Source organism: Symphodus melops (assembly GCF_947650265.1).
Source record: "Symphodus melops genome assembly, chromosome: 23".
NCBI lineage: Eukaryota > Metazoa > Chordata > Actinopteri > Labriformes > Labridae > Symphodus > Symphodus melops.
The window spans coordinates 1,266,086-1,292,219 of record NC_136713.1 but is presented as its reverse complement, the minus strand read 5'-3'; the positions used below and the strand labels follow the sequence as shown (position 1 = coordinate 1,292,219).

Genomic DNA, 26,134 nt, shown 5'->3' with positions numbered 1-26,134 from the left:
AAACTTTGAAGAGAAATCATTTTAAAAATCATCCTCATTATTCCTCTCATCCATATTTCCTGTTTATCAAATGTTGTCCTAGTTGTGCAGGGATCTTCTGTGTGTGCAGGTTGATCATTAAACACAAGAACATCACCTCGTCTGGGAGCCCAGACTTCTGTGTTTTGTTGCTGTGGTATCTAAAGATGTATTCATGTGATGGAAATATAACATAGAGTTTGTTCTTGTAGATTTGAGAGGAGCAGACAGAGAGCAGAGTCTCCTGGACCCAGCTGTCTGTCTCTGAAGAGTGATTGGTCCAAAGGTTTCTATATAAACTTCAGTAAAGAATCTGGACCCTCAGACACAAAGTAAGTCTTCTTACTAACTCTTTGTCTCTTCAGATGTTTCCTTGTAGGGTTGGTCACCTTGTAAAGCTGTAATCTGATCTTATCTGTCTTACAAAGTACAAAGTACATTTATTAGCAGCAGAAGATGGCGCTCAGCACGGCCCCTATGTTCAGGTGACCTTGAAAGGTGTGTGTGTTAGAAAGAGAGGGGAAAAGAAACAGTGTGTGTCTGAAGAGGCTGGATCACAGTCTGTAACTCGCACACAACTCTGGAATAGTTTCCTCCATCCCCAGGAGCCAGTGGCTGAATTGATGTTAGACAGTGTTTACACTGGTCTCCCTGATCATGAAGATATGATCCAGATATGACACTAGAATTCACAGAGAAACACACACAGGACGCAGCAGCCCAAATGAAGACAACAAATACAGGTTTTACTCTGGTAAAACCAAAGGTGCAGTGGTTGAATAAAATAAAACTATGATCACAGTTTCACATGAATAACTCAGTTATTAAAGCTAAGTGCTCAGACCTATAACTCAGCCTCACTAAACTGTTTGATGAGGGTAGCTAAGACATGCTAAGCTGTGAACTCTGTTACCTACCTCCTTTCCTGTTTTCTTGTTTCCTTATGCTGCACCTTAACCGCCTAATGCTTTATTTGGTCTTAATGCACCACTCCACTTTATTCTATTTGATATCACTTCTTATATCTAATCCATCATTGCACTACGCCCACTTTATTCTATCAGTATTCATCCTTTTGCATAGATACCTACCTACCTACTCTATATCTATAATACACACACTGTACTGTTCATTGCTGTACATATTTGTGTTGATCTGTAGTTTGATCCCAACAATGGGAGACGACTGGTTTTATTAACCCTAAACTTCACACCTATGTGTTAGGTGTTGCAGAGTATCCCTGCAGTGCATGCTGGGAGTGAGAGTCTTTTGACCTGTTCCCAGTTAAATAACTCATGGTTCTCCAAAGGGACACAGACCTGAATCTTGTCTGGCATTCTGGCAGGCCACTGAGAGAGGACATGTTGTTCTTCAGTCTTTATGAAAGCAGGAGGGTTAAAACACAAGAAACAATCATCTCCCTGCAGACCATGAGCTGAATCCAAACAGAAGAAAGAAGGTGTTACCTGCTCTCTGTCATCATCTGACTGTTTACATTGTGTTTGATAAATCTTCATATTTTCTATCAGTCAACCATCAGTTTAATTCTAAAGACATGTCTTCACAGGGGGACAAAGAGGACTCATGTTAGAGAGGAGGAGACGTCCTGTCCTCAGTATGGATCCAGACCAGGAGCTGGACTGCAGACAGTCAGTCAGAGCAGCACTGAACAAAGTAAGACTGTACACCTTTGTGCTTCTGTGATCTCCTCAAACACGACTTTTATTGGTCAATGTCAAAAGTCTAGAAATTAAAACTCTTTTTACTTCTTTTACAAAAACATCTGAAAACAATAATCAGATTGTATCATTCTCTCTTTCAGTAGATAGAGGTCAACAGGAGGTTTTAGATCAACATAAGGTCAGTCTGAGGACGAGATGTGAACATGTGACTGAAGGAAGTGATGAAACAGGAAGTAGAGCCCCCCTCAAAAGGATCTACACTGAGCTCTTCATCACAGAGGGGCAGAGAGAAGAGGTGAACACCCAACATGAGGTGAGACAGATGGAGACAGACTCTAAAAAGAAGAAGACCGTCCATGAGACTCCAATCAAGTGCCAGGACCTCTTTAAAGCCTTACCCGACCAACAGGACCCAAAGACAGGAGCTCAACCCGACCAACAGAAACCCATCAGAGTGGTTCTGACAAACGGCGTGGCTGGTGTTGGAAAAACCTTCTCAGTGCAGAAGTTCACTCTGGACTGGGCCGAGGGCTCAAAGAACCAAGACGTCAGTCTGCTGATCCTGCTTTCATTCAGGGAGCTGAACTTGGTCAGAGATAAGCGCTACAGTCTTCTTGAGCTGCTCCGTGTTTTCCATCCAACATTACAGAAGGTGGCAGCAGAGACGCTCGCTGTCTGTAAACTGTTGTTCATCTTTGACGGCCTGGATGAAAGCAGACCGTCATTGGACTTCACAAACAGGGAAGTTGTGTCTGATGTCACACAGAAGTCATCGTTAAACACACTGTTCACAAACCTCATCAAGGGGAATCTGCTCCCCTCAGCTCTCATCTGGATCACTTCTCGACCTGCAGCAGCCAATCAGATCCCTCCTTCATGTGTCGACAGGGTAACAGAAGTACGAGGCTTCACTGACGCCCAGAAGGAGGAGTACTTCAGGAGGAGGTTCAGTGATGAAGATCTGTCCAGCAGAATCATCTCACACATCCAGACATCCAGGAGCCTCCACATCATGTGTCTGATCCCGGTCTTCTGCTGGATCACTGCCACAGTTCTGGAGCACATGATGAGCACAGAGCAGAGAGGAGAGCTGCCCAAGACCCTGACTGACATGTACTCACACTTCCTGCTGGTTCAGACACAGAGGAAGAAGAACAAGTATGGTGATGGACATCAGATGAGTCCACATGAGCTGACGGAGGCCGACAGGGAAGTTCTTCTGAAGCTGGGGAGGCTGGCGTTTGAACATCTGGAGGACGGAAACATCATGTTCTACCAAGAAGACCTGGAGCGGTGTGGTCTGGATGTCACAGAGGCCTCGGTGTACTCAGGAGTTTGTACAGAGATCTTCAAAACAGAGTGTGTGACCTTCCAGAAAACAGTCTACTGCTTTGTTCATCTGAGCGTTCAGGAGTTTCTGGCTGCAGTCTACATGTTCCACTGTTTCACCAACAGGAACACAACAGTACTGAGGACTTTTCTGGGACAAACACATTCAACTCTTGATGTTCTCCTAGAGGTAGCTATGAAGAAATCCCTTCGAAGTCAGAACGGTCACCTGGACCTGTTTGTTCGCTTCCTTCATGGTCTTTCTCTGGAGTCAAACCAGAGACTCTTAGGAGGCCTGCTGGGTCAGACAGACAACAGTCGAAAAATTATCCAGAGAGTCATCAAACACCTGAAGCAGATGAACAGTGATCATATCTCTCCTGACAGAAGCATCAACATCTTCCACTGTCTGACGGAGATGAAGGACCTCTCAGTCCATCAGGAGATCCAAGAGTTCCTGAAGTCAGAGAACAGATCAGAGGAGAAACTCTCTGAGATCCACTGCTCTGCTCTGGCCTACATGCTGCAGATGTCCGAGGAGGTTCTGGATGAGTTGGACCTGAAGAATTACAACACATCAGACCAGGGACGACTGAGACTGATTCCAGCTGTGAGGAACTGCAGGAAGGCAAAGTAAGTCCAGATGTGATGAGCATTATAAATCAGTGTCATGTACTAATAGTGCTGGGTGATATGACCTCAAATCAATATCACCACTCATTGAACATGTGACCTCAGTTAAGATTAATAAAAGATGATTTAGTTTTAGTTTTTCCCCTCATAGTTCACTGACATGGTCTCTACTGTAAATGTGCTCCACTATTAAAGCTGGGATATGTTTCTAATGAAGGAGTGAATATCTGATGAACTATCGAGTGGTTATTAAGTGAATATTTAGAATTGAAATCAAATCATATCTTTAAATGAAAACCACACATTTTAGTTTTAAAGGAGAAATTAACTTCTCTAAAAGAGAAACTTTTTTCTTCAGTGTTTTCATTTGACTTGTTTTTGTTGGACGTCGTCTTCCATGAAGACAAAATGTGTTCAAACTTCCAGGTCGTGGATTGGACGTGTCTTCACGTGACTCTGTCCTGAAAATAATTAAAATAATTGACATGGGCGAGATGACATCGAATAATTGTTCTGAAAGTCAGTTTTTAATAATGTTAAATTAATTTCCCAGCCCTATGTAATAATTTAATAAACTAAAGTAAATCCTCTCTGTTCAATAAAAACTGTTCCTCTGTTAATGTTCAGGAGAAACAGTCAGTGGTAGTTTTTTTCAGACGTGATGTTTTTGAGGTTTTTGTCCTGAGTTCATAAATGTTTTTGATAGTTGTTTTGTGAACACATTCAGGAGAGAATTCCCAAAGAAGTGACTGAGATGTGTGATAGTGTTAATCCCTGAAAAGAGAGATATCAGATGCTGTGAGCGCCCCCTTCCAGCCTCTGCAGGCATTACTAATCAATCATGAGCATCCTCTCTGAACATGTCAGCAGGTAGATCACAGATAAAGTGTTCTTACAGGAGATCCTTCACCTCACTACATTTGATTCTTGGCTGACTTGTTTGATTTCTGGATCATTCTGCAGCAGTCTCTGTATTTTCACCTTTATAGAAGTGAGTCAGACGGCTGGAGAATGAGATGGTCCTCCTCCAGAGTTACTGTTCAATGACTTTCAAATGGTTTTCTACTGCAGAGAGAGTCCTCTGAATAGATCCCACTTTAGATCACTATAGACATGAGCTCATCCTAAATCAAACTCCATGTGTTTCCATGTGTAACCCTCCTGGATAAATGCACGTCTTTCTAGGTTCTGGAGGAGCGAGGTCCTGAGCACAGTAACCACACACCACACACACACACACACACACACACACAGAGTTTAAGGAACAGCAGCTTTGTTTGAGTCAAATCAGGATTTTGACCTCTAAATGAAATCATGAGCATGAATGATGTTTACCTTTATTAGTTACAGGATCACTAAATCACATGAACTGGTTTGAATGACTTGTTTGCTAACAGGCAGAAAAAGGAGCACAATGAAGTGAGCAGCTGGCTGACTGAGACATGTGAAGTGCAGCTTTTTAAGATGACACACACTTCACTCAGTTTCATGACTTCTACAGGAACTCTTCTCACTCCTAACTGATGAATTATCCTCTGTCCATCTTTATCACTTAGTGCTGCTGTTTATCAACTTCTACATTTAACATGGTGACAACATGGTGACCATCTCTTACTCACTCTGGCTTCATAAAAAAAGAAACTCTCGTCCTGCATCGCAGACTTTTACTTTGCTGCACATCAATCTGCACTGCAAAACTACTGTTGATTTTAGTCGTACAAAACTGCAACAATAAACTCACTGACTTAGTAATCACAGCTCGAGTGTGTTACATCAAATAAATACAACATGAACTGATGAACTAAACCAATAATTATGTTGTTTATGACTCTTTTAATAACTATTTTAAGCTGTTTTTAGCAGCAGGGTTACACATCTGTAACATTTAGTAAATGATTGAAAGATGAAGAATGTGCAGGTTTGAAAAGCAGTGAGGAGACTCAGTGAGAGATTCCACTGATGTGTAAAGTTAAGACCAAACAGGACCTGTCAAACTTCAATCATCAGATGTGAGACGTGAATATCAACACTTCTTTCATGACTATTAATTTTCTATTTTATGTGTCACTGCAGACTTTCTGACTGTGGACTCTCAGAGACTCACTGTGACGTCGTGGCCTCAGCTCTGAAGTCCAACCCCTCCCATCTCAGAGAGCTGGACCTGAACAACAACTACCTGCAGGATTCAGGAGTGAAGCTGCTGTGTGAGGGACTGCAGAGTCCAAACTGCAGACTGGAGACTCTGAGGTCAGATCACTGTGACTGTAATATAGATATGAATATAATAGAAACTGTGTTGAATGTGTTTGAATTTCACCCATTCTTGAGAATTGGGAAACATCATGTCCCAGACAAACAAACTTAAAAAACCACGTACATGAACTTAACGTATTTTTTGGATTGTAAATTAATCACACCAGCCGAAAATGCATAATATAGAAGGGAAAAAACATATAGAAGTCACACTGGAGTATAAGTTGCATTTTTGGGGGAAATTTATTAGATAAAATCCCACACCAAGAATAGACATTTCATCTTTCATCTTTAAAATAAAAATAGAATAGAGAACAACAGGCTGAATAAGCGTACTTTATATGACGCATAAACAGCGAACTGAGAATGTGCCTGGTATGTTAACGTAACATTTTACGGTTAGAGTCATTCAAAGAATTACAGCATATAGAACCTGTTACAAGTTCACCAAACAATCAGTGTCACTCTTAATCACTAAATCCAATGAAATCTTCCTCTGTGTCACTTCTGCACAACTCCACCAACTCCAAAGGTAAACAATGCGCCGCTTCCTTCTTCTACCATGACCCGCCCCCGCTGAATTTTGATTGGTTGACGTATTTGTGTGTGAGGATTGCTGATATACGCCTAGTCTCTTACGTGAATGAGATAAATAATGAGATCAACTTAATAGCCCGGCTATTATTTGATATTTTACAGTAATGTGTTAATAATTTCACACATAAGTCGCTCCAGAGTATAAGTCGCACCCCCGGCCAAACTATGAAAAAAATTGTGACTTATCGTCCGAAAAATAAGGTATTCCTTTTTTAATGAAAATCCCTTTAAAAGATTTTTTTTATGAAACTAATTTGAAATCCCAAATGTTGGTTCTGATTTCTTTGTTTCATGTCTAAACCTGCCCGATGGCAGAAAACTATTTAAAACTTGAAACTATTTAAAAAAGTGTCAAACTCTTCAAACTATAAAACCTTCTGATACTAAAGGTGTAAAAATACTATTATCAAATATAATTTACCGTTATAACCAAATATTACAAGTCTGGAATGAATTCCTGCTCTTTAATTAATTAATTCACAACTGCTCTTTAAATGATAACAGCATATTTTTAACAAAGAAACATCAAGTTCATCAAACAAATAACTGTTATAAACTAAACTACACAACACAAAGTATAAACACACAAGTGTGTGTGTGTGTGTGTGTGTGTGTGTGTGTGTGTGTGTGTGTGTGTGAGAAAGGAGGGTAGAGCGAGGGATCTAGATGGTGGTGTAACCACGTGTGGTCACATGATGGCGGTCACTCAACACAGGTCTCCTAACCTCGGGTCTGTACTACAAAGCAGGATTTGAGGTCAGCGAGGTCACTTCAGGGTTAACTCTGGGTTTCAGTCCTACGAGGGTCGTTGACTTCTTACCTGGGTTTATCGCCATGGCAACTGACGCTGAACACCTAACCTGCTCCGGAGCAGGTTATGTTGGAGATAAGAGATCAAACTGTGAAGATCAGATCTTTGATCATGGAGCTCCCGGAGCTGATCAAGAGGGGGGAGGACACTTCATGTGTCCTGCATGATTTTACATTAGACTATAGTCTGTTAAGTTCATGATTATTTTTCACTGATATCCTTCAACAGAAAAAACACCGGAGCCTTTGAGTTGAAGATATTCAGTTACGAATATTTTCTTCTGTCTCCCTCCTGCAGAGGGAGGCACAGATTGAATGCAGGGAAAAAACATTACCTATGACACAAACATGTACACAGTAGCAGTAAGTGTAAGGATGGGAGGGAAGACGGTGTGTGCATGAGTGTGCGTGTGTGCGTGTGTGTGTGCGTGTGTGTGCCTGGCTTCCCCGGGCTCGCTCAGGTCAGAATGTTCTCAGTCGCGATATCCGGCGAAAACACTGCGTGTGCTGTGGAGACAACCTCGGTGTCTCTCAGAGTTAGCTGATAACATTGCGATTACACAGTCCCACTCAATGGAGACGTCCTTGGCCTCGGCTCTTCCGGCAAAACACCCCCCCCCAACTCCCCCCACACAGACACCAACTCCTCCCACACAGATGTTCAGTTCTGAATATTTTCTTCTGTCTTTGAATGATATCTTCATCTGAATGTTTAGTGTCTCCATGCCGCTCTGTTTGTGATGGTCAGAGCTGCAGCTGAACTTCTCAAACTGTTCTCCTCTCCACTTTAAAGAGTCAGAGCAACACATTCAGTTCAGAGAAGAAACAGGACTTATTCTAGTCAGGTCAAAGGTCAACTAACCATGGAACAAATATAATAAGCTGCACGTTTATACTCGCTGATTTTCATTTTTTTGTCCTTTTGTTCTTCCTGCATTTGTTGCTGCAGCTGTGAAACTTTAGTCTTTGGAGCCTGTTTGTCTTAAAGATAAGATAATCCTTTATTCATCTCACGAGCGGATACATTTACAGTGTTACAGCAGCAAAGAGCCGTGGAGGAATTCTTTTTTTTCTGAATTAAATCCAACAAACTCCTTTAGGACGAGGGGACACAGGTTTTCCTTTCTGTCTCTCATCAGATTCAACTCGCCTTTCATCGCAGTGAGCTTTCCCCAGATGCCATCCGTTCTTCGGCCTAGCTCTGCCAGTCTGTGCTCCAACAGCTTTGCCCATGTCAGTTACCATGACTGGCAGCCCCGGTGCTACCGCCGGAGCTGCCGTCTTCCCAATTTTCCGGTACACCAGAGCTATGCCAAGGCCAATCAGCATTAGACTGGTGAACATGAAGCCGAATATGTACACATCCTCAACATCTTCCAATGATAGCACTCCCAGGTACACGACTCTCCATGTGTTCCATACGGCCAGGTGGACTCCCCCCGGTCCAGTGGATCTTATAGAAAAGATCTTGTCAATTGCGTTGAGAGCCCAGCTTATTAATTCCATATTAGCTGATTGATTCCGGAGAGACAGAGAGAAAGAAACAGTCCAGTGTATTCAGACGAGACAGAAGCAATGGGAACACACACAAGGACGAGATGTGAAAAAAGCGTCCGTCTTCCTTGAGAGCTCGAGAAGAACAAAAAAGATGTTTAATAATAATAAACATATTTATATTATTAATATAGTTTGATCAGAGTTTGTTAGATATGATGATCTGCTGACAGCAGACTCTGTGATGATTGTGATAGGTTATATAAAGATAACTCCTTTTATGTTCTCTGAAACTCAGAGTTGACTTCTCAGGTTGATAATCAGCTTCATAGTGTGGCGATCCACCGAGAGGAAAATACCTTTTCCGCCTGCTCCACGCCCTGTGACGCGTTCCTCTATGGCCATTGAGCTCCCTGATATGAAAGTGGTACGTACACACCAAGATGGCGGCGTCCGTAAATCCCGGTTACTGGCGTTGTAGTCCGCGGCTGCCCGCTCTTTTTTGTTGTCACTAAAATCTTGAAGAACTGTGAAAAGACACTGACTTTGGGTTATTTTTGATGGACGTGAGATTTGGTTAATTTAATACATTTCCATTCATTCTCCACTTCATGGCTTTGTGTGAAATTCTAGTGTTTATGTGTATTGTTGATTGTTCTAATATGGAATAATGTCTGGTTCAAAGAACTAGAGGATAGCTTTGTGGTGGTTGGAACAAATTTATATCTTATACAACTTTGTTCATTGTCGGTTGAGATACCGGCTGGCACCCCTACAAAAAAGACCCCTTAAAACCGCTACAACAGGACTGTTAATCATGATCTCTAATGTCAGGGTTAGTGAAGCCAGATCAGCCAAAGAGACCCTGGATATGTTAAACTCACTTCTTAGTACAGGCTCCTGGTCTATTGTGTGTGTGTGTGTGTGTGTGTGTGTGTGTGTGTGTGTGTGTGTGTGTGTGTGTGTGTGTGTGTGTGTGTGTGTGTGTGTGTGTGTGTGTGTGTGTGTGTGTGTGTGTGTGTGTGTGTGTGTGTGTGTGTGTGTGTGTGTGTGTGTGTGTGTGTGTGTGTGTGAAGATGCTGGATCACAGTCTGAAACTCGTGCACAACTTGTGAATAATGAAGTTGAACACTAGAAGCCAGAGGCTGAATTTCTGTTAGACAGTGTTTACACTGGTCTTCCTGAACATGAAGATATTACCTGGATATAACGCTAGAGTTCACAGAGAAACACACACGGGACGCAGCGGACAAAGAGCTTTTAAACTAGTCAAACCAGAGACGCAGTGGTCAGATAAGAAGCAAATATTATCTTCACAACTTCACATGAATGACTCAGTTATTAAACACACTCTCTAAAGCTCACTGCTCAGACCTGATTCAGCCTCACTTGTAAAGCGTTTGTCTGCGGTTGAGGAGGGGAAAGGTCCCACCATGAAATCAGATCTCCAGTCTGTTTCCGTGCAGATGAGTTGTGATGGCGGCGGCGGTTCCCAGAGGATGAGCAGGATCGGTGTGTTGTCTGTCGAGCGAGGCGATCTCCGTGGTTGTCCAGTTCATTTCAGGATGGAACCAGACGTGATCTTTACACTCTCTAAATACCGTTTTTAATTCCGTCTGTGAATAAGACGCTCTCCAAGAATCTCCGTCGAGATGCGTTCAATGGATGATGCAAGCTGGGGATTCAGAACACTGTCATTCCTTGAGGCCTCGGGTTGCCTGCACGCCAAAACATTGAAACAAAGAGCAGCGTGCTGTGAAGCAGGAGTAGACTTGTGTCTCTGGATGCTGGAAGCATTTGAAGAGAGAGAACAATGGGAGACGACTGCTTTTATTCACCCTAGACTTCACACCAACATGTGTTAGGTGTTGCAGAGCATGCTGGGAGGAAGAGTCAGCTAAATAACTACTATTCTGGCTGTCCTCAATAAAAACAGTGCTTTGTTATCCATTGAGTTTTTTCAGTTAGGCTCAGAGAGAGAGAGAGAGAGAGAGAGAGAGAGGAGGAGCAGGGTGAAGAGGGAGACACAGTGAGATGAGAAATAGCTGAACTGTCAGCTCTACAGAAGAATTGTAGAACTATATTTTAATGCAACATGAACTATATCCATATTAAAGATATTGTCTTATATCATGTTTGAATATATATCCATGTATCTTAAAAACTGGATATATCTCCCAGCCCTAATCTGCCACCAAGACAAGACACGTCCAGTTACATCTCTAATATTTCTCTGACTTTGATCACTGTTGGAAATATTTGATGTGATGTAAATACTCAACAATAAAAAGATATATAACATGGGTTTAGTCCATTTGAAATGAATTCAGATATTTAAATTAGAGCTGAAACGATTCCTCCAATAACTTGATTACAAAAATTCATTGAGGAATTTTCGCTGCCTCGAGGCTTTGCTAAGTTTGTTTTTTGCGTCATCAAAACTTTGCTATGAGTATAAAACATGTTTAATGTAGCTGCAGCTACCTGCTCTCTCTGCAGTAGTGATGGGAATTCAGCCTCTTTTTAGAGAACCGGCTCTTTTGGCTCGGCTCACCAAAAAGAGCCGGCTCTTTCGGCTCCCAAGTGGCTCTTCAGATTTTTTGTAAAAATATGCATTATATCAAATGTTTATGATATAAACACACTTTTATTTATACACTCACCTAAACACATAGACACTAAATGGTGACAATGTCTCAAAATGAAGGAACACTGCATCAAATCCTCTAAAAAATCAAGTTCAAAATAAACATTTCTCCTCTCCTCTTTGCCTGATCATCCCCGGCCTTTCTTGCTGCAACAAATAACTTGATTAAAACTGCGTTACATCGTTGCTCCGTTTCATTTAAATGCCGTTTTAAAAAAAACAAACCTGCAGTCACGTCGGGAGACTCGCGACTGTGTTTACTTTCAGTTTTAATGAAACGAAACTTAAAGAAAAATACGAGGAGGACATAACAGATGTGTCAACCTCTGTCTCTCTCTCCTGTTTGTCTGCTGTGTGTATAACCCCTCCCCTCCCCCCGCTCAGTGAGGACACAGACGCAACCGCACATCTTCACCAATGATATCCGGCTTTAACAGAAAAAAGACAAGACAAAAACTAATCGGCTCCCATCTGGCTTCCAATGACGAGCCGGCTCCTGTCGTTCACTTCAAAGAGCCGAGTCTTAGAGCCGACACATCACTACTCTGTAGTCTCTGTAGTCTGTGAGCGCGCTGAATGCACACAAGCAAATTTTCTCAATTTCCTGATCTGACAAAATGATTGAATCTGTGATTGATTCAACAGAACATAATGCTTTCTCAATTAAATGTAACAGATGTGTAGGCTACACAAAACACTATTTGTTATTTCAGCCATTAAAACATGGTTGGTTGTAACAAGCAGGCGTTACCATGGTAACTGCAAAGAAGCAGGTTTGTAGGGACGACCCGAGACGAGTTAAACCTTAATTAAGCAAAAGCATGATTTATTCGATTAATCGATCCGGATATTCGATAGAATACTCGATTACTAAAATATTCGATAGCTGCAGCTTTATTTTAAATGTAAAGATTCTAATAAAATTCAACATATTGTACGTTTCAATCTAAGAATGATCAGGAAGTACAAAAACATGAATGAATCACTATGAAGTCCTTCAATGTTGGAATGAACAGATGATGATCACATCAGTGTGTTCATGTGGACAACATCACACATTCATGTATAAAGCTCACTGTCATCTACATTTACTTCTTTTATTCTTTATTCAGATTGAGGACCTGCAGTTTGTCAGAGATCAGCTGTTCTTCTCTGGCCTCAGCTCTGATGTCCAACCCCTCCCATCTCAGAGAGCTGGACCTGAGCTGGAACCAGAACCTGCAGGATTCAGGAGTGAAGCTGCTGTGTGATTATCTGCAGAGTCCAAACTGCAGACTGGAGACTCTGAGGTCAGATCACTGACTGTAATATAGATATGAATATAATAGAAACTGTGTTGACTGTTTGAATTTCACCCATTCTTGAGAATTGGGAAACATCATGTCCCAGACAAACAAATTTAAAAATACCACTTACAAATGAACTTATTCCTTTTTTAATGAAAATCCCTTTAACAGATTTCTATAATGAAACTAATTTGAAATCCCAAATGTTGGTTCTGATTTCTTTGTTTTCTGCCATAGGGCAGGTTTAGACATTAAGCAATTTAAAACTTGAAACTATTTTAAAAAGTGTCAAACTCTTCAAACTATAAAACCTTCTGATACTAAAGGTATAAAAATACTATTTACCAAATATAATTTACCGTTATAACCAAATATTACAAGTCTGGAATGAATTCAAACAATCACAAACAACTGCTCTTTAAATGATAACAGAATATATTTAACAAAGAAACATCAAGTTCATTAAACCAATAACTATTATAAACTAAACTACACAACACAAAGTATAAACAAACAAGAGTGACATGTGTCTGTCTGTCTGTTGTCTGAAGATGCTGGATCACAGTCTGAAACTCCTGCACAACTTGTGAATAATGAAGTTGAACACTAGAAACCAGAGGCTGAATTTCTGTTAGACAGTGTTTACACTGGTCTTCCTGAACATGAAGATATTACCCGGATATAACGCTAGAGTTCACAGAGAAACACACACGGGACACAAAGAGCTTTTAAACTAGTCAAACCAGAGACGCAGTGGTCAGATAAGAAGCAAATATTATCTTCACAACTTCACACGAATGACTCAGTTATTAAACACACTCTCTAAAGCTCACTGCTCAGACCTGATTCAGCCTCACTTGTAAAGTGTTTGTCTGCGGTTGAGGAGGGGAAAGGTCCCACCATGAAATCAGATCTCCAGTCTGTTTCCGTGCACATGAGTTGTGATGGCGGCGGCGGTTCCCAGAGGATGAGCAGGATCGGTGTGTTCTCTGTCGAGCGAGGCGATCTCCGTGGTTGTCCTGTTCATTGCAGGATGGAACCAGACGTGATCTTTACACTCTCTAAATACCGTTTTTAATTCGGTCTGTGAATAAGACGCTCTCCGAGAATCTCCGTCGAGATGCGTTCAATGGATGATGCAAGCTGGGGATTCAGAACACTGTCATTCCTTGAGGCCTCGGGTTGCCTGCACGCCAAAACATTGAAACAAAGAGCAGCGTGCTGTGAAGCAGGAGTAGACTTGTGTCTCTGGATGCTGGAAGCATTTGAAGAGAGAGAACAATGGGAGACGACTGCTTTTATTCACCCTAAACTTCACACCAACATGTGTTAGGTGTTGCAGAGCATGCTGGGAGTAAGAGTCAGCTAAATAACTACTATTCTGGCTGCCCTCAATAAAAACAGCGCTTTGTTATCCATTGAGTTTTTTAAGTTAGGCTGAGAGAGAGAGAGAGAGAGAGAGAGAGAGAGAGGAGGAGCAGGGTGAAGAGGGAGACACAGTGAGATGAGAAATAGCTGAACTGTCAGCTCTACAGAAGACGTGTAGAACTATATTTTAATGCAACATGAACTATATCCATATTAAAGATATTGTCTTATATCATGTTTGAATATATATCCATATATCTTAAAAACTGGATATATCTCCCAGCCCTAATCTGCCACCAAGACAAGACACGTCCGGTTACATCTCTAATATTTCTCTGACTCTGATCACTGTTGGAAATATTTGATGTGATGTAAGTACTCAACAATAAAAAGATATATAACATGGGTTTAGTCAATTTGAAATGAATTCAGATATTTAAATTAGAGCTGAAACGATTCCTCGAATAACTTGATTACAAAAATTCATCGAGGAATTTTCGCTGCCTCGAGGCTTTGCTAAGTTTGTTTTTTTGCGTCATCAAAACTTTGCTATGAGTATAAAACATGTTTAATGTAGCTGCAGCTACCTGCTCCTCTCTCTGACACACAGACATTTCAGCGCTAACACACACACACACGAGCGCGGCGCGCCCCTTTTAACTTTTAGTCAGCACACAGTTGATCCGTGATCCATACGACCGAGTCGGGAACACGTGATCCGGTCAAACCGTCGGCTTTTCTCCGTTCACTCTCTCCATGTCTGCAGCTAACATAACGATAGCAACGTCCTCTCACAGTCTCTGTCATACACATACGTCTATGACAGACTGTCTGTCACTGTCTACAGAGACTACTCTCTGTAGTAGTGATGGGAATTCCACCTCTTTTTAGAGAACCGGCTCTTTTGGCTCGGCTCACCAAAAAGAGCCGGCTCTTTGAGCTCCCAAGTGGCTCTTCAGATTTTTTGTAAAAATATGCATTATATCAAATGTTTATGATATAAACACACTTTTATTTATACACTCACCTAAACACATAGACACTAAATGGTGACAATGTCTCAAAATGAAGGAACACTGCATCAAATCCTCTCTCTAAAAAATCAAGTTCAAAATAAACATTTCTCCTCTCCTCTTTGCCTGATCATCCCCGGCCTTTCTAGCTGCAACAAATAACTTGATTGACGCTGCCTCTTAAAACTGCGTTACATCGTTGCTCCGATTCATTTAAATTCTAAAAGAAAAATCTGCAGTCACGTCGGGAGACTCACGACTGTGTTTACTTTCAGTTTTAATGAAACGAAACTTAAAGAAAAATACGAGGAGGACATAACAGATGTGTCAACCTCTGTCTCTCTCTCCTGTTCGTCTGCTGTGTGTATAACCCCTCCCCTCCCCCTGCTCAGTGAGGACACAGACGCAACCGCACATCTTCACCAATGATATCCGGCTTTAACAGAAAAAAGACAAGACAAAAACTAATCGGCTCCCATCTGGCTTCCAATGACGAGCCGGCTCCTGTCGTTCACTTCAAAGAGCCGAGTCTTAGAGCCGACACATCACTACTCTGTAGTCTCTGTAGTCTGTGAGCGCGCTGAATGCACACAAGCAAATTTTCTGAATTTCCTGATCTGACAAAATGATTGAATCTGTGATTGATTCAACAGAACATAATGCTTTCTCAATTAAATGTAACAGATGTGTAGGCTACACAAAACACTATTTGTTATTTCAGCCATTAAAACATGGTTGGTTGTAACAAGCAGGCGTTACCATGGTAACTGCAAAGAAGCAGGTTTGTAGGGACGACCCGAGACGAGTTAAAGCTTAATTAAGCAAAAGCATGATTTATTCGATTAATCGATTCGGATATTTGATAGAATACTCGATTACTAAAATATTAGATAGCTGCAGCTCTAATTTAAATGTAAAGATTCTAATAAAATTCAACATATTGTACGTTTCAATCTAAGAATGATCAGGAAGTACAAAAACATGAATGAATCACTATGAAGTCCTTCAATGTGTGAATGAACAGATGATGATCACATCAGTGTGTTCATGTGGACAACATCACACATTCATGTATAAAGCTCACTGTCATCTACATTTACTTCTTTTATTCTTTATTCAGATTGTGGAGCTGCAGTTTGTCAGAGATCAGCTGTTCTTCTCTGGCCTCAGCTCTGAAGTCCAACCCCTCCCATCTCAGAGAGCTGAACCTGAGTGACAACAACCTGCAGGATTCAGGAGTGAAGCTGCTGTGTGATTATCTGCAGAGTCCAAACTGCAGACTGGAGACTCTGAGGTCAGATCACTGACTGTAATATAGATATGAATATAATAGAAACTGTGTTGACTGTGTTTGAATTTCACCCATTCTTGAGAATTGGGAAACATCATGTCCCAGACAAACAAACTTAAAAATACCACTTACAAATGAACTTATTCCTTTTTTAATGAAAATCCCTTAAACAGATTTTTATGATGAAACTAATTTGAAATCCCAAATGTTGGTTCTGATTTCTTTGTTTCATGTCTAAACCTGCCCGATGGCAGAAAACAATTTAAAACTTTAAACTATTTAAAAAAGAGTCAAACTCTTCAAACTATAAAACCTTCTGATACTAAAGGTATAAAAATACTATTTACCAAAGATAATTTACCGTTAAAACCAAATATTACAAGTCTGGAATGAATTCAAACAATCACAAACAACTGCTCTTTAAATGATAACAGAATATATTTAACAAAGAAACATCAAGTTCATCAAACAAATAACTATTATAAACTAAACTACACAACACAAAGTATAAACAAACAAGAGTGGCATGTGTCTGTCTGTCTGTTGTCTGAAGATGCTGGATCACAGTCTGAAACTCGTGCACAACTTGTGAATAATGAAGTTGAACACTAGAAGCCAGAGGCTGAATTTCTTTCAGACAGTGTTTACACTGGTCTTCCTGAACATGAAGATATTACCCGGATATAACGCTAGAGTTCACAGAGAAACACACACGGGACGCAGCGGACAAAGAGCTTTTAAACTAGTCAAACCAGAGACGCAGTGGTCAGATAAGAAGCAAATATTATCTTCACAACTTCACATGAATGACTCAGTTATTAAACACACTCTCTAAAGCTCACTGCTCAGACCTGATTCAGCCTCACTTGTAAAGTGTTTGTCTGCGGTTGAGGAGGGGAAAGGTCCCACCATGAAATCAGATCTCCAGTCTGTTTCCGTGCAGATGAGTTGTGATGGCGGCGGCGGTTCCCAGAGGATGAGCAGGATCGGTGTGCTCTCTGTGGAGCGAGGCGATCTCCGTGGTTGTTCAGTTCATTGCAGGATGGAACCAGACGTGATCTTTACACTCTCTAAATATCGTTTTTAATTCGGTCTGTGAATAAGACGCTCTCCGAGAATCTCCGTCGAGATGCGTTCAATGGATGATGCAAGCTGGGGATTCAGAACACTGTCATTCCTTGAGGCCTCGGGTTGCCTGCACGCCAAAACATTGAAACAAAGAGCAGCGTGCTGTGAAGCAGGAGTAGACTTGTGTCTCTGGATGCTGGAAGCATTTGAAGAGAGAGAACAATGGGAGACGACTGCTTTTATTCACCCTAAACTTCACACCAACATGTGTTAGGTGTTGCAGAGCATGCTGGGAGTAAGAGTCAGCTAAAGAACTACTATTCTGGCTGTCCTCAATAAAAACAGTGCTTTGTTATCCATTGAGTTTTTAGAGTTAGGTTCAGAGAGAGAGAGAGAGAGAGAGAGAGAGAGAGAGAGAGAGGAGGAGCAGGGTGAAGAGGGAGACACAGTGAGATGAGAAATAGCTGAACTGTCAGCTCTCAGAAGACGTGTAGAACTATATTTTAATGCAACATGAACTATATCCATATTAAAGATATTGTCTTATATCATGTTTGAATATATATCCATATATCTTAAAACTGGATATATCTCCCAGCCCTAATCTGCCGCCAAGACAAGACACGCCCAGTTACATCTCTAATATTTCTCTGACACTGATCACTGTTGGAAATATTTGATGTGATGTAAACGCTATAACGATAGCAACGTCCTCTCACAGTCTCTGTCATACACATACGTCTATGACAGACTGTCTGTCACTGTCTACAGAGACTACTCTCTGTAGTAGTGATGGGAATTCCGCCTCTTTTTAGAGAACCGGCTCTTTTGGCTCGGCTCACCAAAAAGAGCCGGCTCTTTCGGCTCCCAAGTGGCTCTTCAGATTTTTTGTAAAAATATGCATTATATCAAATGTTTTTGATATAAACACACTTTTATTTATACCCTCACCTAAACACATAGACACTAAATGGTGACAATGAAGGAACACTGCATCAAATCCTCTCTCTAAAAAATCAAGTTCAAAATAAACATTTCTCCTCTCCTCTTTGCCTGATCATCCCCGGCCTTTCTTGCTGCAACAAATAACTTGATTGACGCTGCCTCTTAAAACTGCGTTACATCGTTGCTCCGATTCATTTAAATGCTGTTCTAAAAAAAACAACCTGCAGTCACGTCGGGAGACTCGCGACTGTGTTTACTTTCAGTTTTAATGAAACGAAACTTAAAGAAAAATACGAGGAGGAAGTAACAGATGTGTCAACCTCTGTCTCTCTCTCCTGTTCGTCTGCTGTGTGTATAACCCCTCCCCTCCCCCTGCTCAGTGAGGACACAGACGCAACCGCACATCTTCACCAATGATATCCGGCTTTAACAGAAAAAAGACAAGACAAAAACTAATCGGCTCCCATCTGGCTTCCAATGACGAGCCGGCTCCTGTCGTTCACTTCAAAGAGCCGAGTCTTAGAGCCGACACATCACTACTCTGTAGTCTCTGTAGTCTGTGAGCGCGCTGAATGCACACAAGCAAATTTTCTCAATTTCCTGATCTGACAAAATGATTGAATCTGTGATTGATTCAACAGAACATAATGCTTTCTCAATTAAATGTAACAGATGTGTAGGCTACACAAAACACTATTTGTTATTTCAGCCATTAAAACATGGTTGGTTGTAACAAGCAGGCGTTACCATGGTAACTGCAAAGAAGCAGGTTTGTAGGGACGACCCGAGACAAGTTAAAGCTTAATTAAGCAAAAGCATGATTTATTCGATTAATCGATTCGGATATTCGATAGAATACTCGATTACTAAAATATTAGATAGCTGCAGCTCTAATTTAAATGTAAAGATTCTAATAAAATTCAACATATTGTACGTTTCAATCTAAGAATGATCAGGAAATACAAAAACATGAATGAATCACTATGAAGTCCTTCAATGTGTGAATGAACAGATGATGATCACATCAGTGTTTTCATGTGGACAACATCACACATTCATGTATAAAGCTCACTGTCATCTACATTTACTTCTTTTATTCTTTATTCAGATTGTGGAGATGCAGTTTGTCAGAGATCAGCTGTTCTTCTCTGGCCTCAGCTCTGAAGTCCAACCCCTCCCATCTCAGAGAGCTGGAGCTGAACTACAACAAGCTGCAGGATTCAGGAGTGAAGCTGCTGTGTGATTATCTGCAGAGTCCAAACTGCAGACTGGAGACTCTGAGGTCAGATCACTGACTGTAATATAGATATGAATATAATAGAAACTGTGTTGACTGTTTGAATTTCACCCATTCTTGAGAATTGGGAAACATCATGTCCCAGACAAAGAAACTTAAAAATACCACTTACAAATGAACTTATTCCTTTTTTAATGAAAATCCCTTTAACAGATTTTTATGATGAAACTAATTTGAAATCCCAAATGTTGGTTCTGATTTCTTTGTTTCATGTCTAAACCTGCCCGATGGCAGAAAACAATTTAAAACTTTAAATTATTTTAAAAAGAGTCAAACTCTTCAAACTATAAAACCTTCTGATACTAAAGGTGTAAAATACTATTATAGTCCTCGACACTTTAAAATGTTGTTTTTAGGAACATTTGGACCTGTTAAAGTTGTGTCCCAGATTTGAGTCAACTCTGTCAGACTTTTACAGAAACATCAAATAATCAGACATAAAAAGAGGTGAGCTACAACATGAAGGACCCCCGTCTTATTCCTGCTTTTAAAAAGGGGGGGATGCTGTTCAAACATGGTTCACATTTTGATTTGTTGAGAACTTGATGAAATGATTTTACTATCAGCTGTGTCTCTACTCGGGCTGTAACGCTACACAAACATTTGGGTTGGGTACGGTTCTCAGTTCTGAAGATTGGGTTGGGCACATTTTGGGTCCAGTAAGGGACCTGATGCAACACTTTCTTTTTCTTTATCAGGAACATTTACAACTTCTCTTTTACACATTGTCTTAAGTTCAGCATGGACAGTTCAGACTTCACCTGCTCAGCTTTCTTTTTCATGACATTTTAAATTAAACATTCAAAAATAACATCAAATCAAATATACTTATAACCAAAAGAGTCTCCAATCAATAAAAGAAATGAATGAAATAAAATCATCCATATAGCCTATAGTATATATAAAAAGATGTGTTTTAAATGACAGAGACAAACACTGACACCTTTCTGTTTATGAAGTCAGCACTTTTTAGAGCACAAAATAAAGCTGGGACAGTTTCACCTCACAACTATTCATATTTCCCTCTGTCAATATAAGAAGCTGTAAAAACACAAAGTCCCATTCTGCATGTAATCCACTGTAATAAAAACAGCAGTGGTGTTTGTTATGTCTTTGGCCCGTTCAGAATTATTATCAAGATGCTGTTTAAATGCAAAGGAGACTTGGCTTTGCTCCACACTCTCTTTGTTCCTGCTTGCAGTGATGTTCACGTTGGCGTGCTATCTGTTTGACTGCTTTAATAAGTTGGAAATGAAAAAAGTCCTGAGAAGAGTGGAGAGTGACAGCAGGGCACGAGGAGAACAGAAGGGAGAAGAGAAGTTTCAGCCACAGTGGCAGACAGCTGGAGCTGGAACACGCTGCAGCTACATTTCTACTTAGATTAAAGACTAGATCCTGGTAAAGATCAAGGTTATTCACAAAGCATGTCAGTCCTTAAGAGAGCTCCTAAAGTCCAAATGTAAGGATGAAGAGTTTCTCCCTCAGAGAAGAAAGGAGGAGAGAAAGGTGACAGCTCTATCACAGCCTCATATTAATATCAAATAGATTCAGTCCACTCTTACAGTTACCAGCATGCTGAACAAACACTTTAGCATCACAATGCTTCAAGACTTCATTGTTGACTGTTATTTTAACATGGGTTTAGTCCATTTGAAATGAATTCAGATATTTAAATGTAAAGATTCTAATAAAATTCAACATATTGTACGTTTCAATCTAAGAATGATCAGGAAGTACAAAAACATGAATGAATCACTATGAAGTTCTTCAATGTGTGAATGAACAGATGATGATCACATCAGTTTGTTCATGTGGACAACATCACACATTCATGTATAAAGCTCACTGTCATCTACATTTACTTCATTTATTCTTTATTCAGATTGAGGGGCTGCAGTTTGTCAGAGATCAGCTGTTCTTCTCTGGCCTCAGCTCTGAAGTCCAACCCCTCCCATCTCAGAGAGCTGGACCTGAGTGACAACAAGCTGCAGGATTCAGGAGTGAAGCTGCTGAGTGATTATCTGCAGAGTCCAAACTGCAGACTGGAGACTCTGGGGTCAGATCACTGACTGTGTCATTCATTTGAATCATTTCAATCCACATCCTCCATTGTTGCACATTTCAGGATTTATATATTTTCAGTATTTGTCTGAATTTAAATCTCTGGATATTTAATGATTTAGAAGATTTCGTATTCTTGAAGTTGCTGAATAATTTAGAGATTTGATGTGAAAATGTTTTTGTGACTGTGAAGTAAAGTTGAACAAGGTGCACATGAAGCCTCTCTGGTTTCCCCTGGTTCTGTTAAGAAGTGAAATCATGAAGACTTGTGATTGAATAATGTGTGATTTGATAAATGTAGTAACATCACAGAGCTGACTGAGATCAGCAGCCTGTTCTTCATCTGTGCACATGAACAGCTGGATGAATGTTGAGCTGACATTTGGAGGATTTAGATTTAGTGAATACACAATCAGAAATGATCCTCGAACCATTTAGAGAAAACTTGATGTTGAGATACTCCATCACAAGCTGAACACATGTGACTGGATTACACATTATTTTCATTCTTCTTTTATTCTTTATTCAGATTGGAGCTCTGCACGTTGTCAGAGATCAGCTGTTCTTCTCTGGCCTCAGCTCTGAAGTCCAACCCCTCCCATCTCAGAGAGCTGGACCTGACCTACAACGAGCTGCAGGATTCAGACGTGAAGCTGCTGTGTGATCTTCAGAAGAATCCAAACTATGGACTGAAGACTCTGAGGTCAGTCTCTCAGTGTTCTTTAGTAAAGCCTCCACATATCAGCTCATACATATATTTACATTATTGTTGTTTATTGTTGGAGAAATCCTTTTCTTGGTTCTCTGCTACAAAGAGAGTTCAACATACTCAGGGTTTGTTTTCTGTGATCTGGCTTCACTAACCCTGACAGAAGAGATGGTGCTGAACAGTCACATGAAGCTGGTGACCAACCTGAGAAGTAAACCCAGAGTTTCATAAAAGGGGCGGAGCTATCTTCATATAACCTATCACAATATCTCACAGACTGTGAACAAACGATATGAATAATATAAGGAAGTTGAAGACAAACAGGCTCAAAGACTAAAGTTACACAGCTGCAGCAACAAATGCAGGAAGGACAACTGACAGAAACAAAGAAACATCAGAGAGGATTCATGTCCAAACTACGCCTTCTTCTATTTTCCTCCCATCGTTAGTTGACCTTTGACCTGACTATAATAAGTCCTGTTTCTTATCTGAACTGAATGTGTTGCTCTGACTCTTTGAAGTGGAGAGGAGAACAGTCGGCTGTCAGAGCTGGTAGGACAGAACGACGCTGTGTGTGTCTGAGTGTGTGTGGACGTGAAGCTCTCATAACTCAGTGTAAACTCACACTCAGACACCAACATGAAACCGTTCAGTGTTAACGTCCAAAGGTGGAGTGGGGGTGGAGCTTAGTTACAGCGCTGTGGGGGAATCTGATGACTCACAGCTGATGAAAATGATTTCTGTCATCTCTCTTCTTCTCTCATTAGATGGACATGGTCTCAGTGATAATGTGAGTGATCAGGACTCTGGTGGAGCAGAGAGGAGCAGCTGATGATCCACAGAGGAGGAACATCCACCATCTTGTGTGTGGAGAAGCTCTGCAAGCTGAGGAGAGCTTCATCCATCAGGGACTGACAGAGGAATCAGCTCACACTTCATTTCAGTCATATGTCTTTTTTTCAATGGTATTTGTAATCACACATATTCAGAGACATTTGTACAGTACAGTCATTTGTGCTTAAACAATAGAGTGATTCCTCCTTTCATGTTTTTGTGCTTTAACACAGAACAAAATAAATCCGATGTAAGAGATGAGGTGATCTCCCACTGAAAAGAAAAACAAAGAGAAAAACAAAGTATACAGGGGTTCATAACTATAAGAAAAAGCAGTTGAAAGAAAAGATGGGAGTTTAGGGGAGATATAGGATTTTCATTTTATCCAGAGATCCTCAAATGAGTTTTTGTGAAGCTTCAGAGAACAAGTGATCTGTGTCATTGAATAGATTCCATGAACTACATGGTAGCAGTCTTCCACTGGTGGAGGAACATTTCTTTGTTATGGCCTTTCTGCCAGCAATGCTCAGGCTTCCAAATGAGTATTTGGTTTAGTGGATGAATGCAGGTTAGCAAGGAAGACTTGGTCCCATTCCTGGGTAACATCTGACTTTAAAGACATCTGTTGGTTCTCTGTGGATCTCAAAGCAGAAGCTGTGTTTTTTAGGACAGAACAGGTGGTAGTGATTTGCTTCCTGTGATCCACAATTCCTCCAGCAGCTAGAAGAGTCTATGGGTACATCTCAGTTCCCTTCATTACATCCAAGTGTCGTCCACTTGTGTCTTAGTCCCTCCCAGCAGAGATGCACAGAGATATTGTCTGTCAGTAAAAAGACTTGGGTAAAGTCAGCTCTCTCCTCAGATCTCCCTCCTCTCTCCTTCTTTCAGTATAAGAGCTTTGGGACCATCCTTAACACGGCCGGTCTAGAACTATGTGGGGTTGGGTCCAGGAGCCAGGAGATAGCACTGAAGAGAAGTGAGATAGAGTCTGTGTCATGAGATTTCTGAACAGCTTTAATAAAGTATCTAATCAGACTCTTCCAACCCAATGTTCTCCATGAGATGGAGCTTGTGATCTTCCACTCAAACTCCCAGTATTTTCCCAAAAGCTTCTTCACAGATGTGGAAGTCAGTTTCCTTTTCCCATTTGTGTTTGATGTAGGTGGTATGTTCTCTGTGTTCCTCTTGTAGCCCTCTATACAACCTGCAAATGATTTGAATCCCAGAGTGCCCTCTATAGGCAGCTATGAAAACTTGTATGAGATTATTGTCAAAGACTTTTTCAGTCTCTGTCATCAAACTGTTTAAATGGTGGCGTATTTGAAGAAATCTTGAAGCAAAGAGTCTTTTCAGTGTTTGGAAATGTTTGCTGGTTAAAAAAAGAAGAGTAAGAGGAGAGGCCTTGTTTGGTCCATCTCTTGTAAGGAACATCCAGTTTGTTGGGGGTGAAGTCGGGGTCATGCCAGCACCACCTCAGTATCTTTATTTCATCAGACAGGCCAGTCCTGCTGATAATACTGAACCATGTTTTCAGGGATCAATTCATCCAGCTATTCCCTTTATCCAGGAGCTTTTCAACCAATCGTTGATCCCCTAAACACGCCTGGATTGGGACGCTCTCTGACAACTTCTCTTCAGTAGTTTTCCATCTGGCTTGATAATCAGATCTGCGCCAGCAAACCAGGGTTCTCCACTGTGCAGATATATCATAATGTCTTAGACCGCCCTTCTTCTTCTGCAGTTGAAGAGTTTGAAATCTTCTCCTTGGTCTTTTCCCTCGCCATATGTACCGTGATATTAGTCTATCCCACTCATTGAACTGTTTCTCTCTTCTTTCTATTGGAAGAGTCTGAAACAAACAGAAGATTCTGGACAAGATGTTCATTCTCACAGACTCCATCCTCCACTCCAAGCTTCATATTGGAATTCCATCTCCTTACATCCTCCTGTATTTGTGTCTTCAATCAAGTCGAGTTCATATAAATGAGTCAAAACTTTCAGGATGTTCACTCTCAAGTATTTTATTTGTGTTGTTTAAAGACGGGAAAGAAGTAAGCTATGCTTGAATTTATTGTTACTTTATCTCGCTCTGTTTCTTTTACCATATATCATATAACCATAATGTTCAACTTGTTTTTACTCTTTCTTTTATTAACATATAATCCATCCAGCTAATCCACCTCTTGTGCCTGGCTCACGTTTTATACCTTTAATATTATTGTCTTGAGTGGTGGCTTGGCTTAAAGCTTCAATAAAGATGGCTGACAGTAAGGGGCTTATTGGGCCTCCCCTCTGTCTAACTGACATGACTTTGATATGGCTCCGTTCACTTTGATTCTTGCACTTCTGAAGTGCTTGAATAGTCTGAATGAAGGTCTGCTGAAATCCAAAATGTTCTCCTACTCTTTTAAAGAAAGTCCCAGTTGAGCCGATCGAAGGCTTTTACCGCATCAAGACTCAACAATACTGCCTGGAGTTTATTCTCATCGATATGTTCAATGAAATGTTGGGTGAATATTATGATGATAGTATGGTGATAATAAAACTGAATGAACTGAAGAATACACAGAGTATGTGTCTCTTTCTTTGTTTTTCAAGGACTGAGAACCGTACCCAACCCAAATGTTTGTGTAGCGTTACAGCCCGAGTAGAGACCCAGCTGTGTTAGTTCACTGATTTCACATACACAGGTACATGTGGAAAGGGCGACTCTTTTTGCAACATACTTAAAGGACACAGATGTTTGGTCAGAGGTCGGTCAATGATGACTCACGCTCCGTCAATAAACTCATTTTTATT

The 26,134-nt window shown here is 40.8% G+C and overlaps 1 protein-coding gene across 1 annotated transcript in view; it reads left to right on the top strand.

Moving 5' to 3' along the window:
- LOC306818972 (protein NLRC3-like) overlaps positions 1–25,750 on the top strand; it is a 33,574-nt gene extending 7,824 nt beyond the window's left edge. Inside the window, exons 3-12 of the mRNA XM_079336735.1 lie at positions 231–350; positions 1,586–1,692; positions 1,841–3,662; positions 5,736–5,909; positions 12,576–12,752; positions 16,251–16,424; positions 19,543–19,716; positions 21,614–21,787; positions 22,322–22,495; positions 23,269–25,750. Coding sequence (XP_079192861.1) covers positions 231–350; positions 1,586–1,692; positions 1,841–3,662; positions 5,736–5,909; positions 12,576–12,752; positions 16,251–16,424; positions 19,543–19,716; positions 21,614–21,787; positions 22,322–22,495; positions 23,269–23,287 — 3,115 coding nt within the window. The 3' untranslated portion in view covers positions 23,288–25,750. The remainder of the gene's footprint in view (positions 1–230; positions 351–1,585; positions 1,693–1,840; positions 3,663–5,735; positions 5,910–12,575; positions 12,753–16,250; positions 16,425–19,542; positions 19,717–21,613; positions 21,788–22,321; positions 22,496–23,268) is intronic.
- Positions 25,751–26,134: the final 384 nt, after the last annotated feature.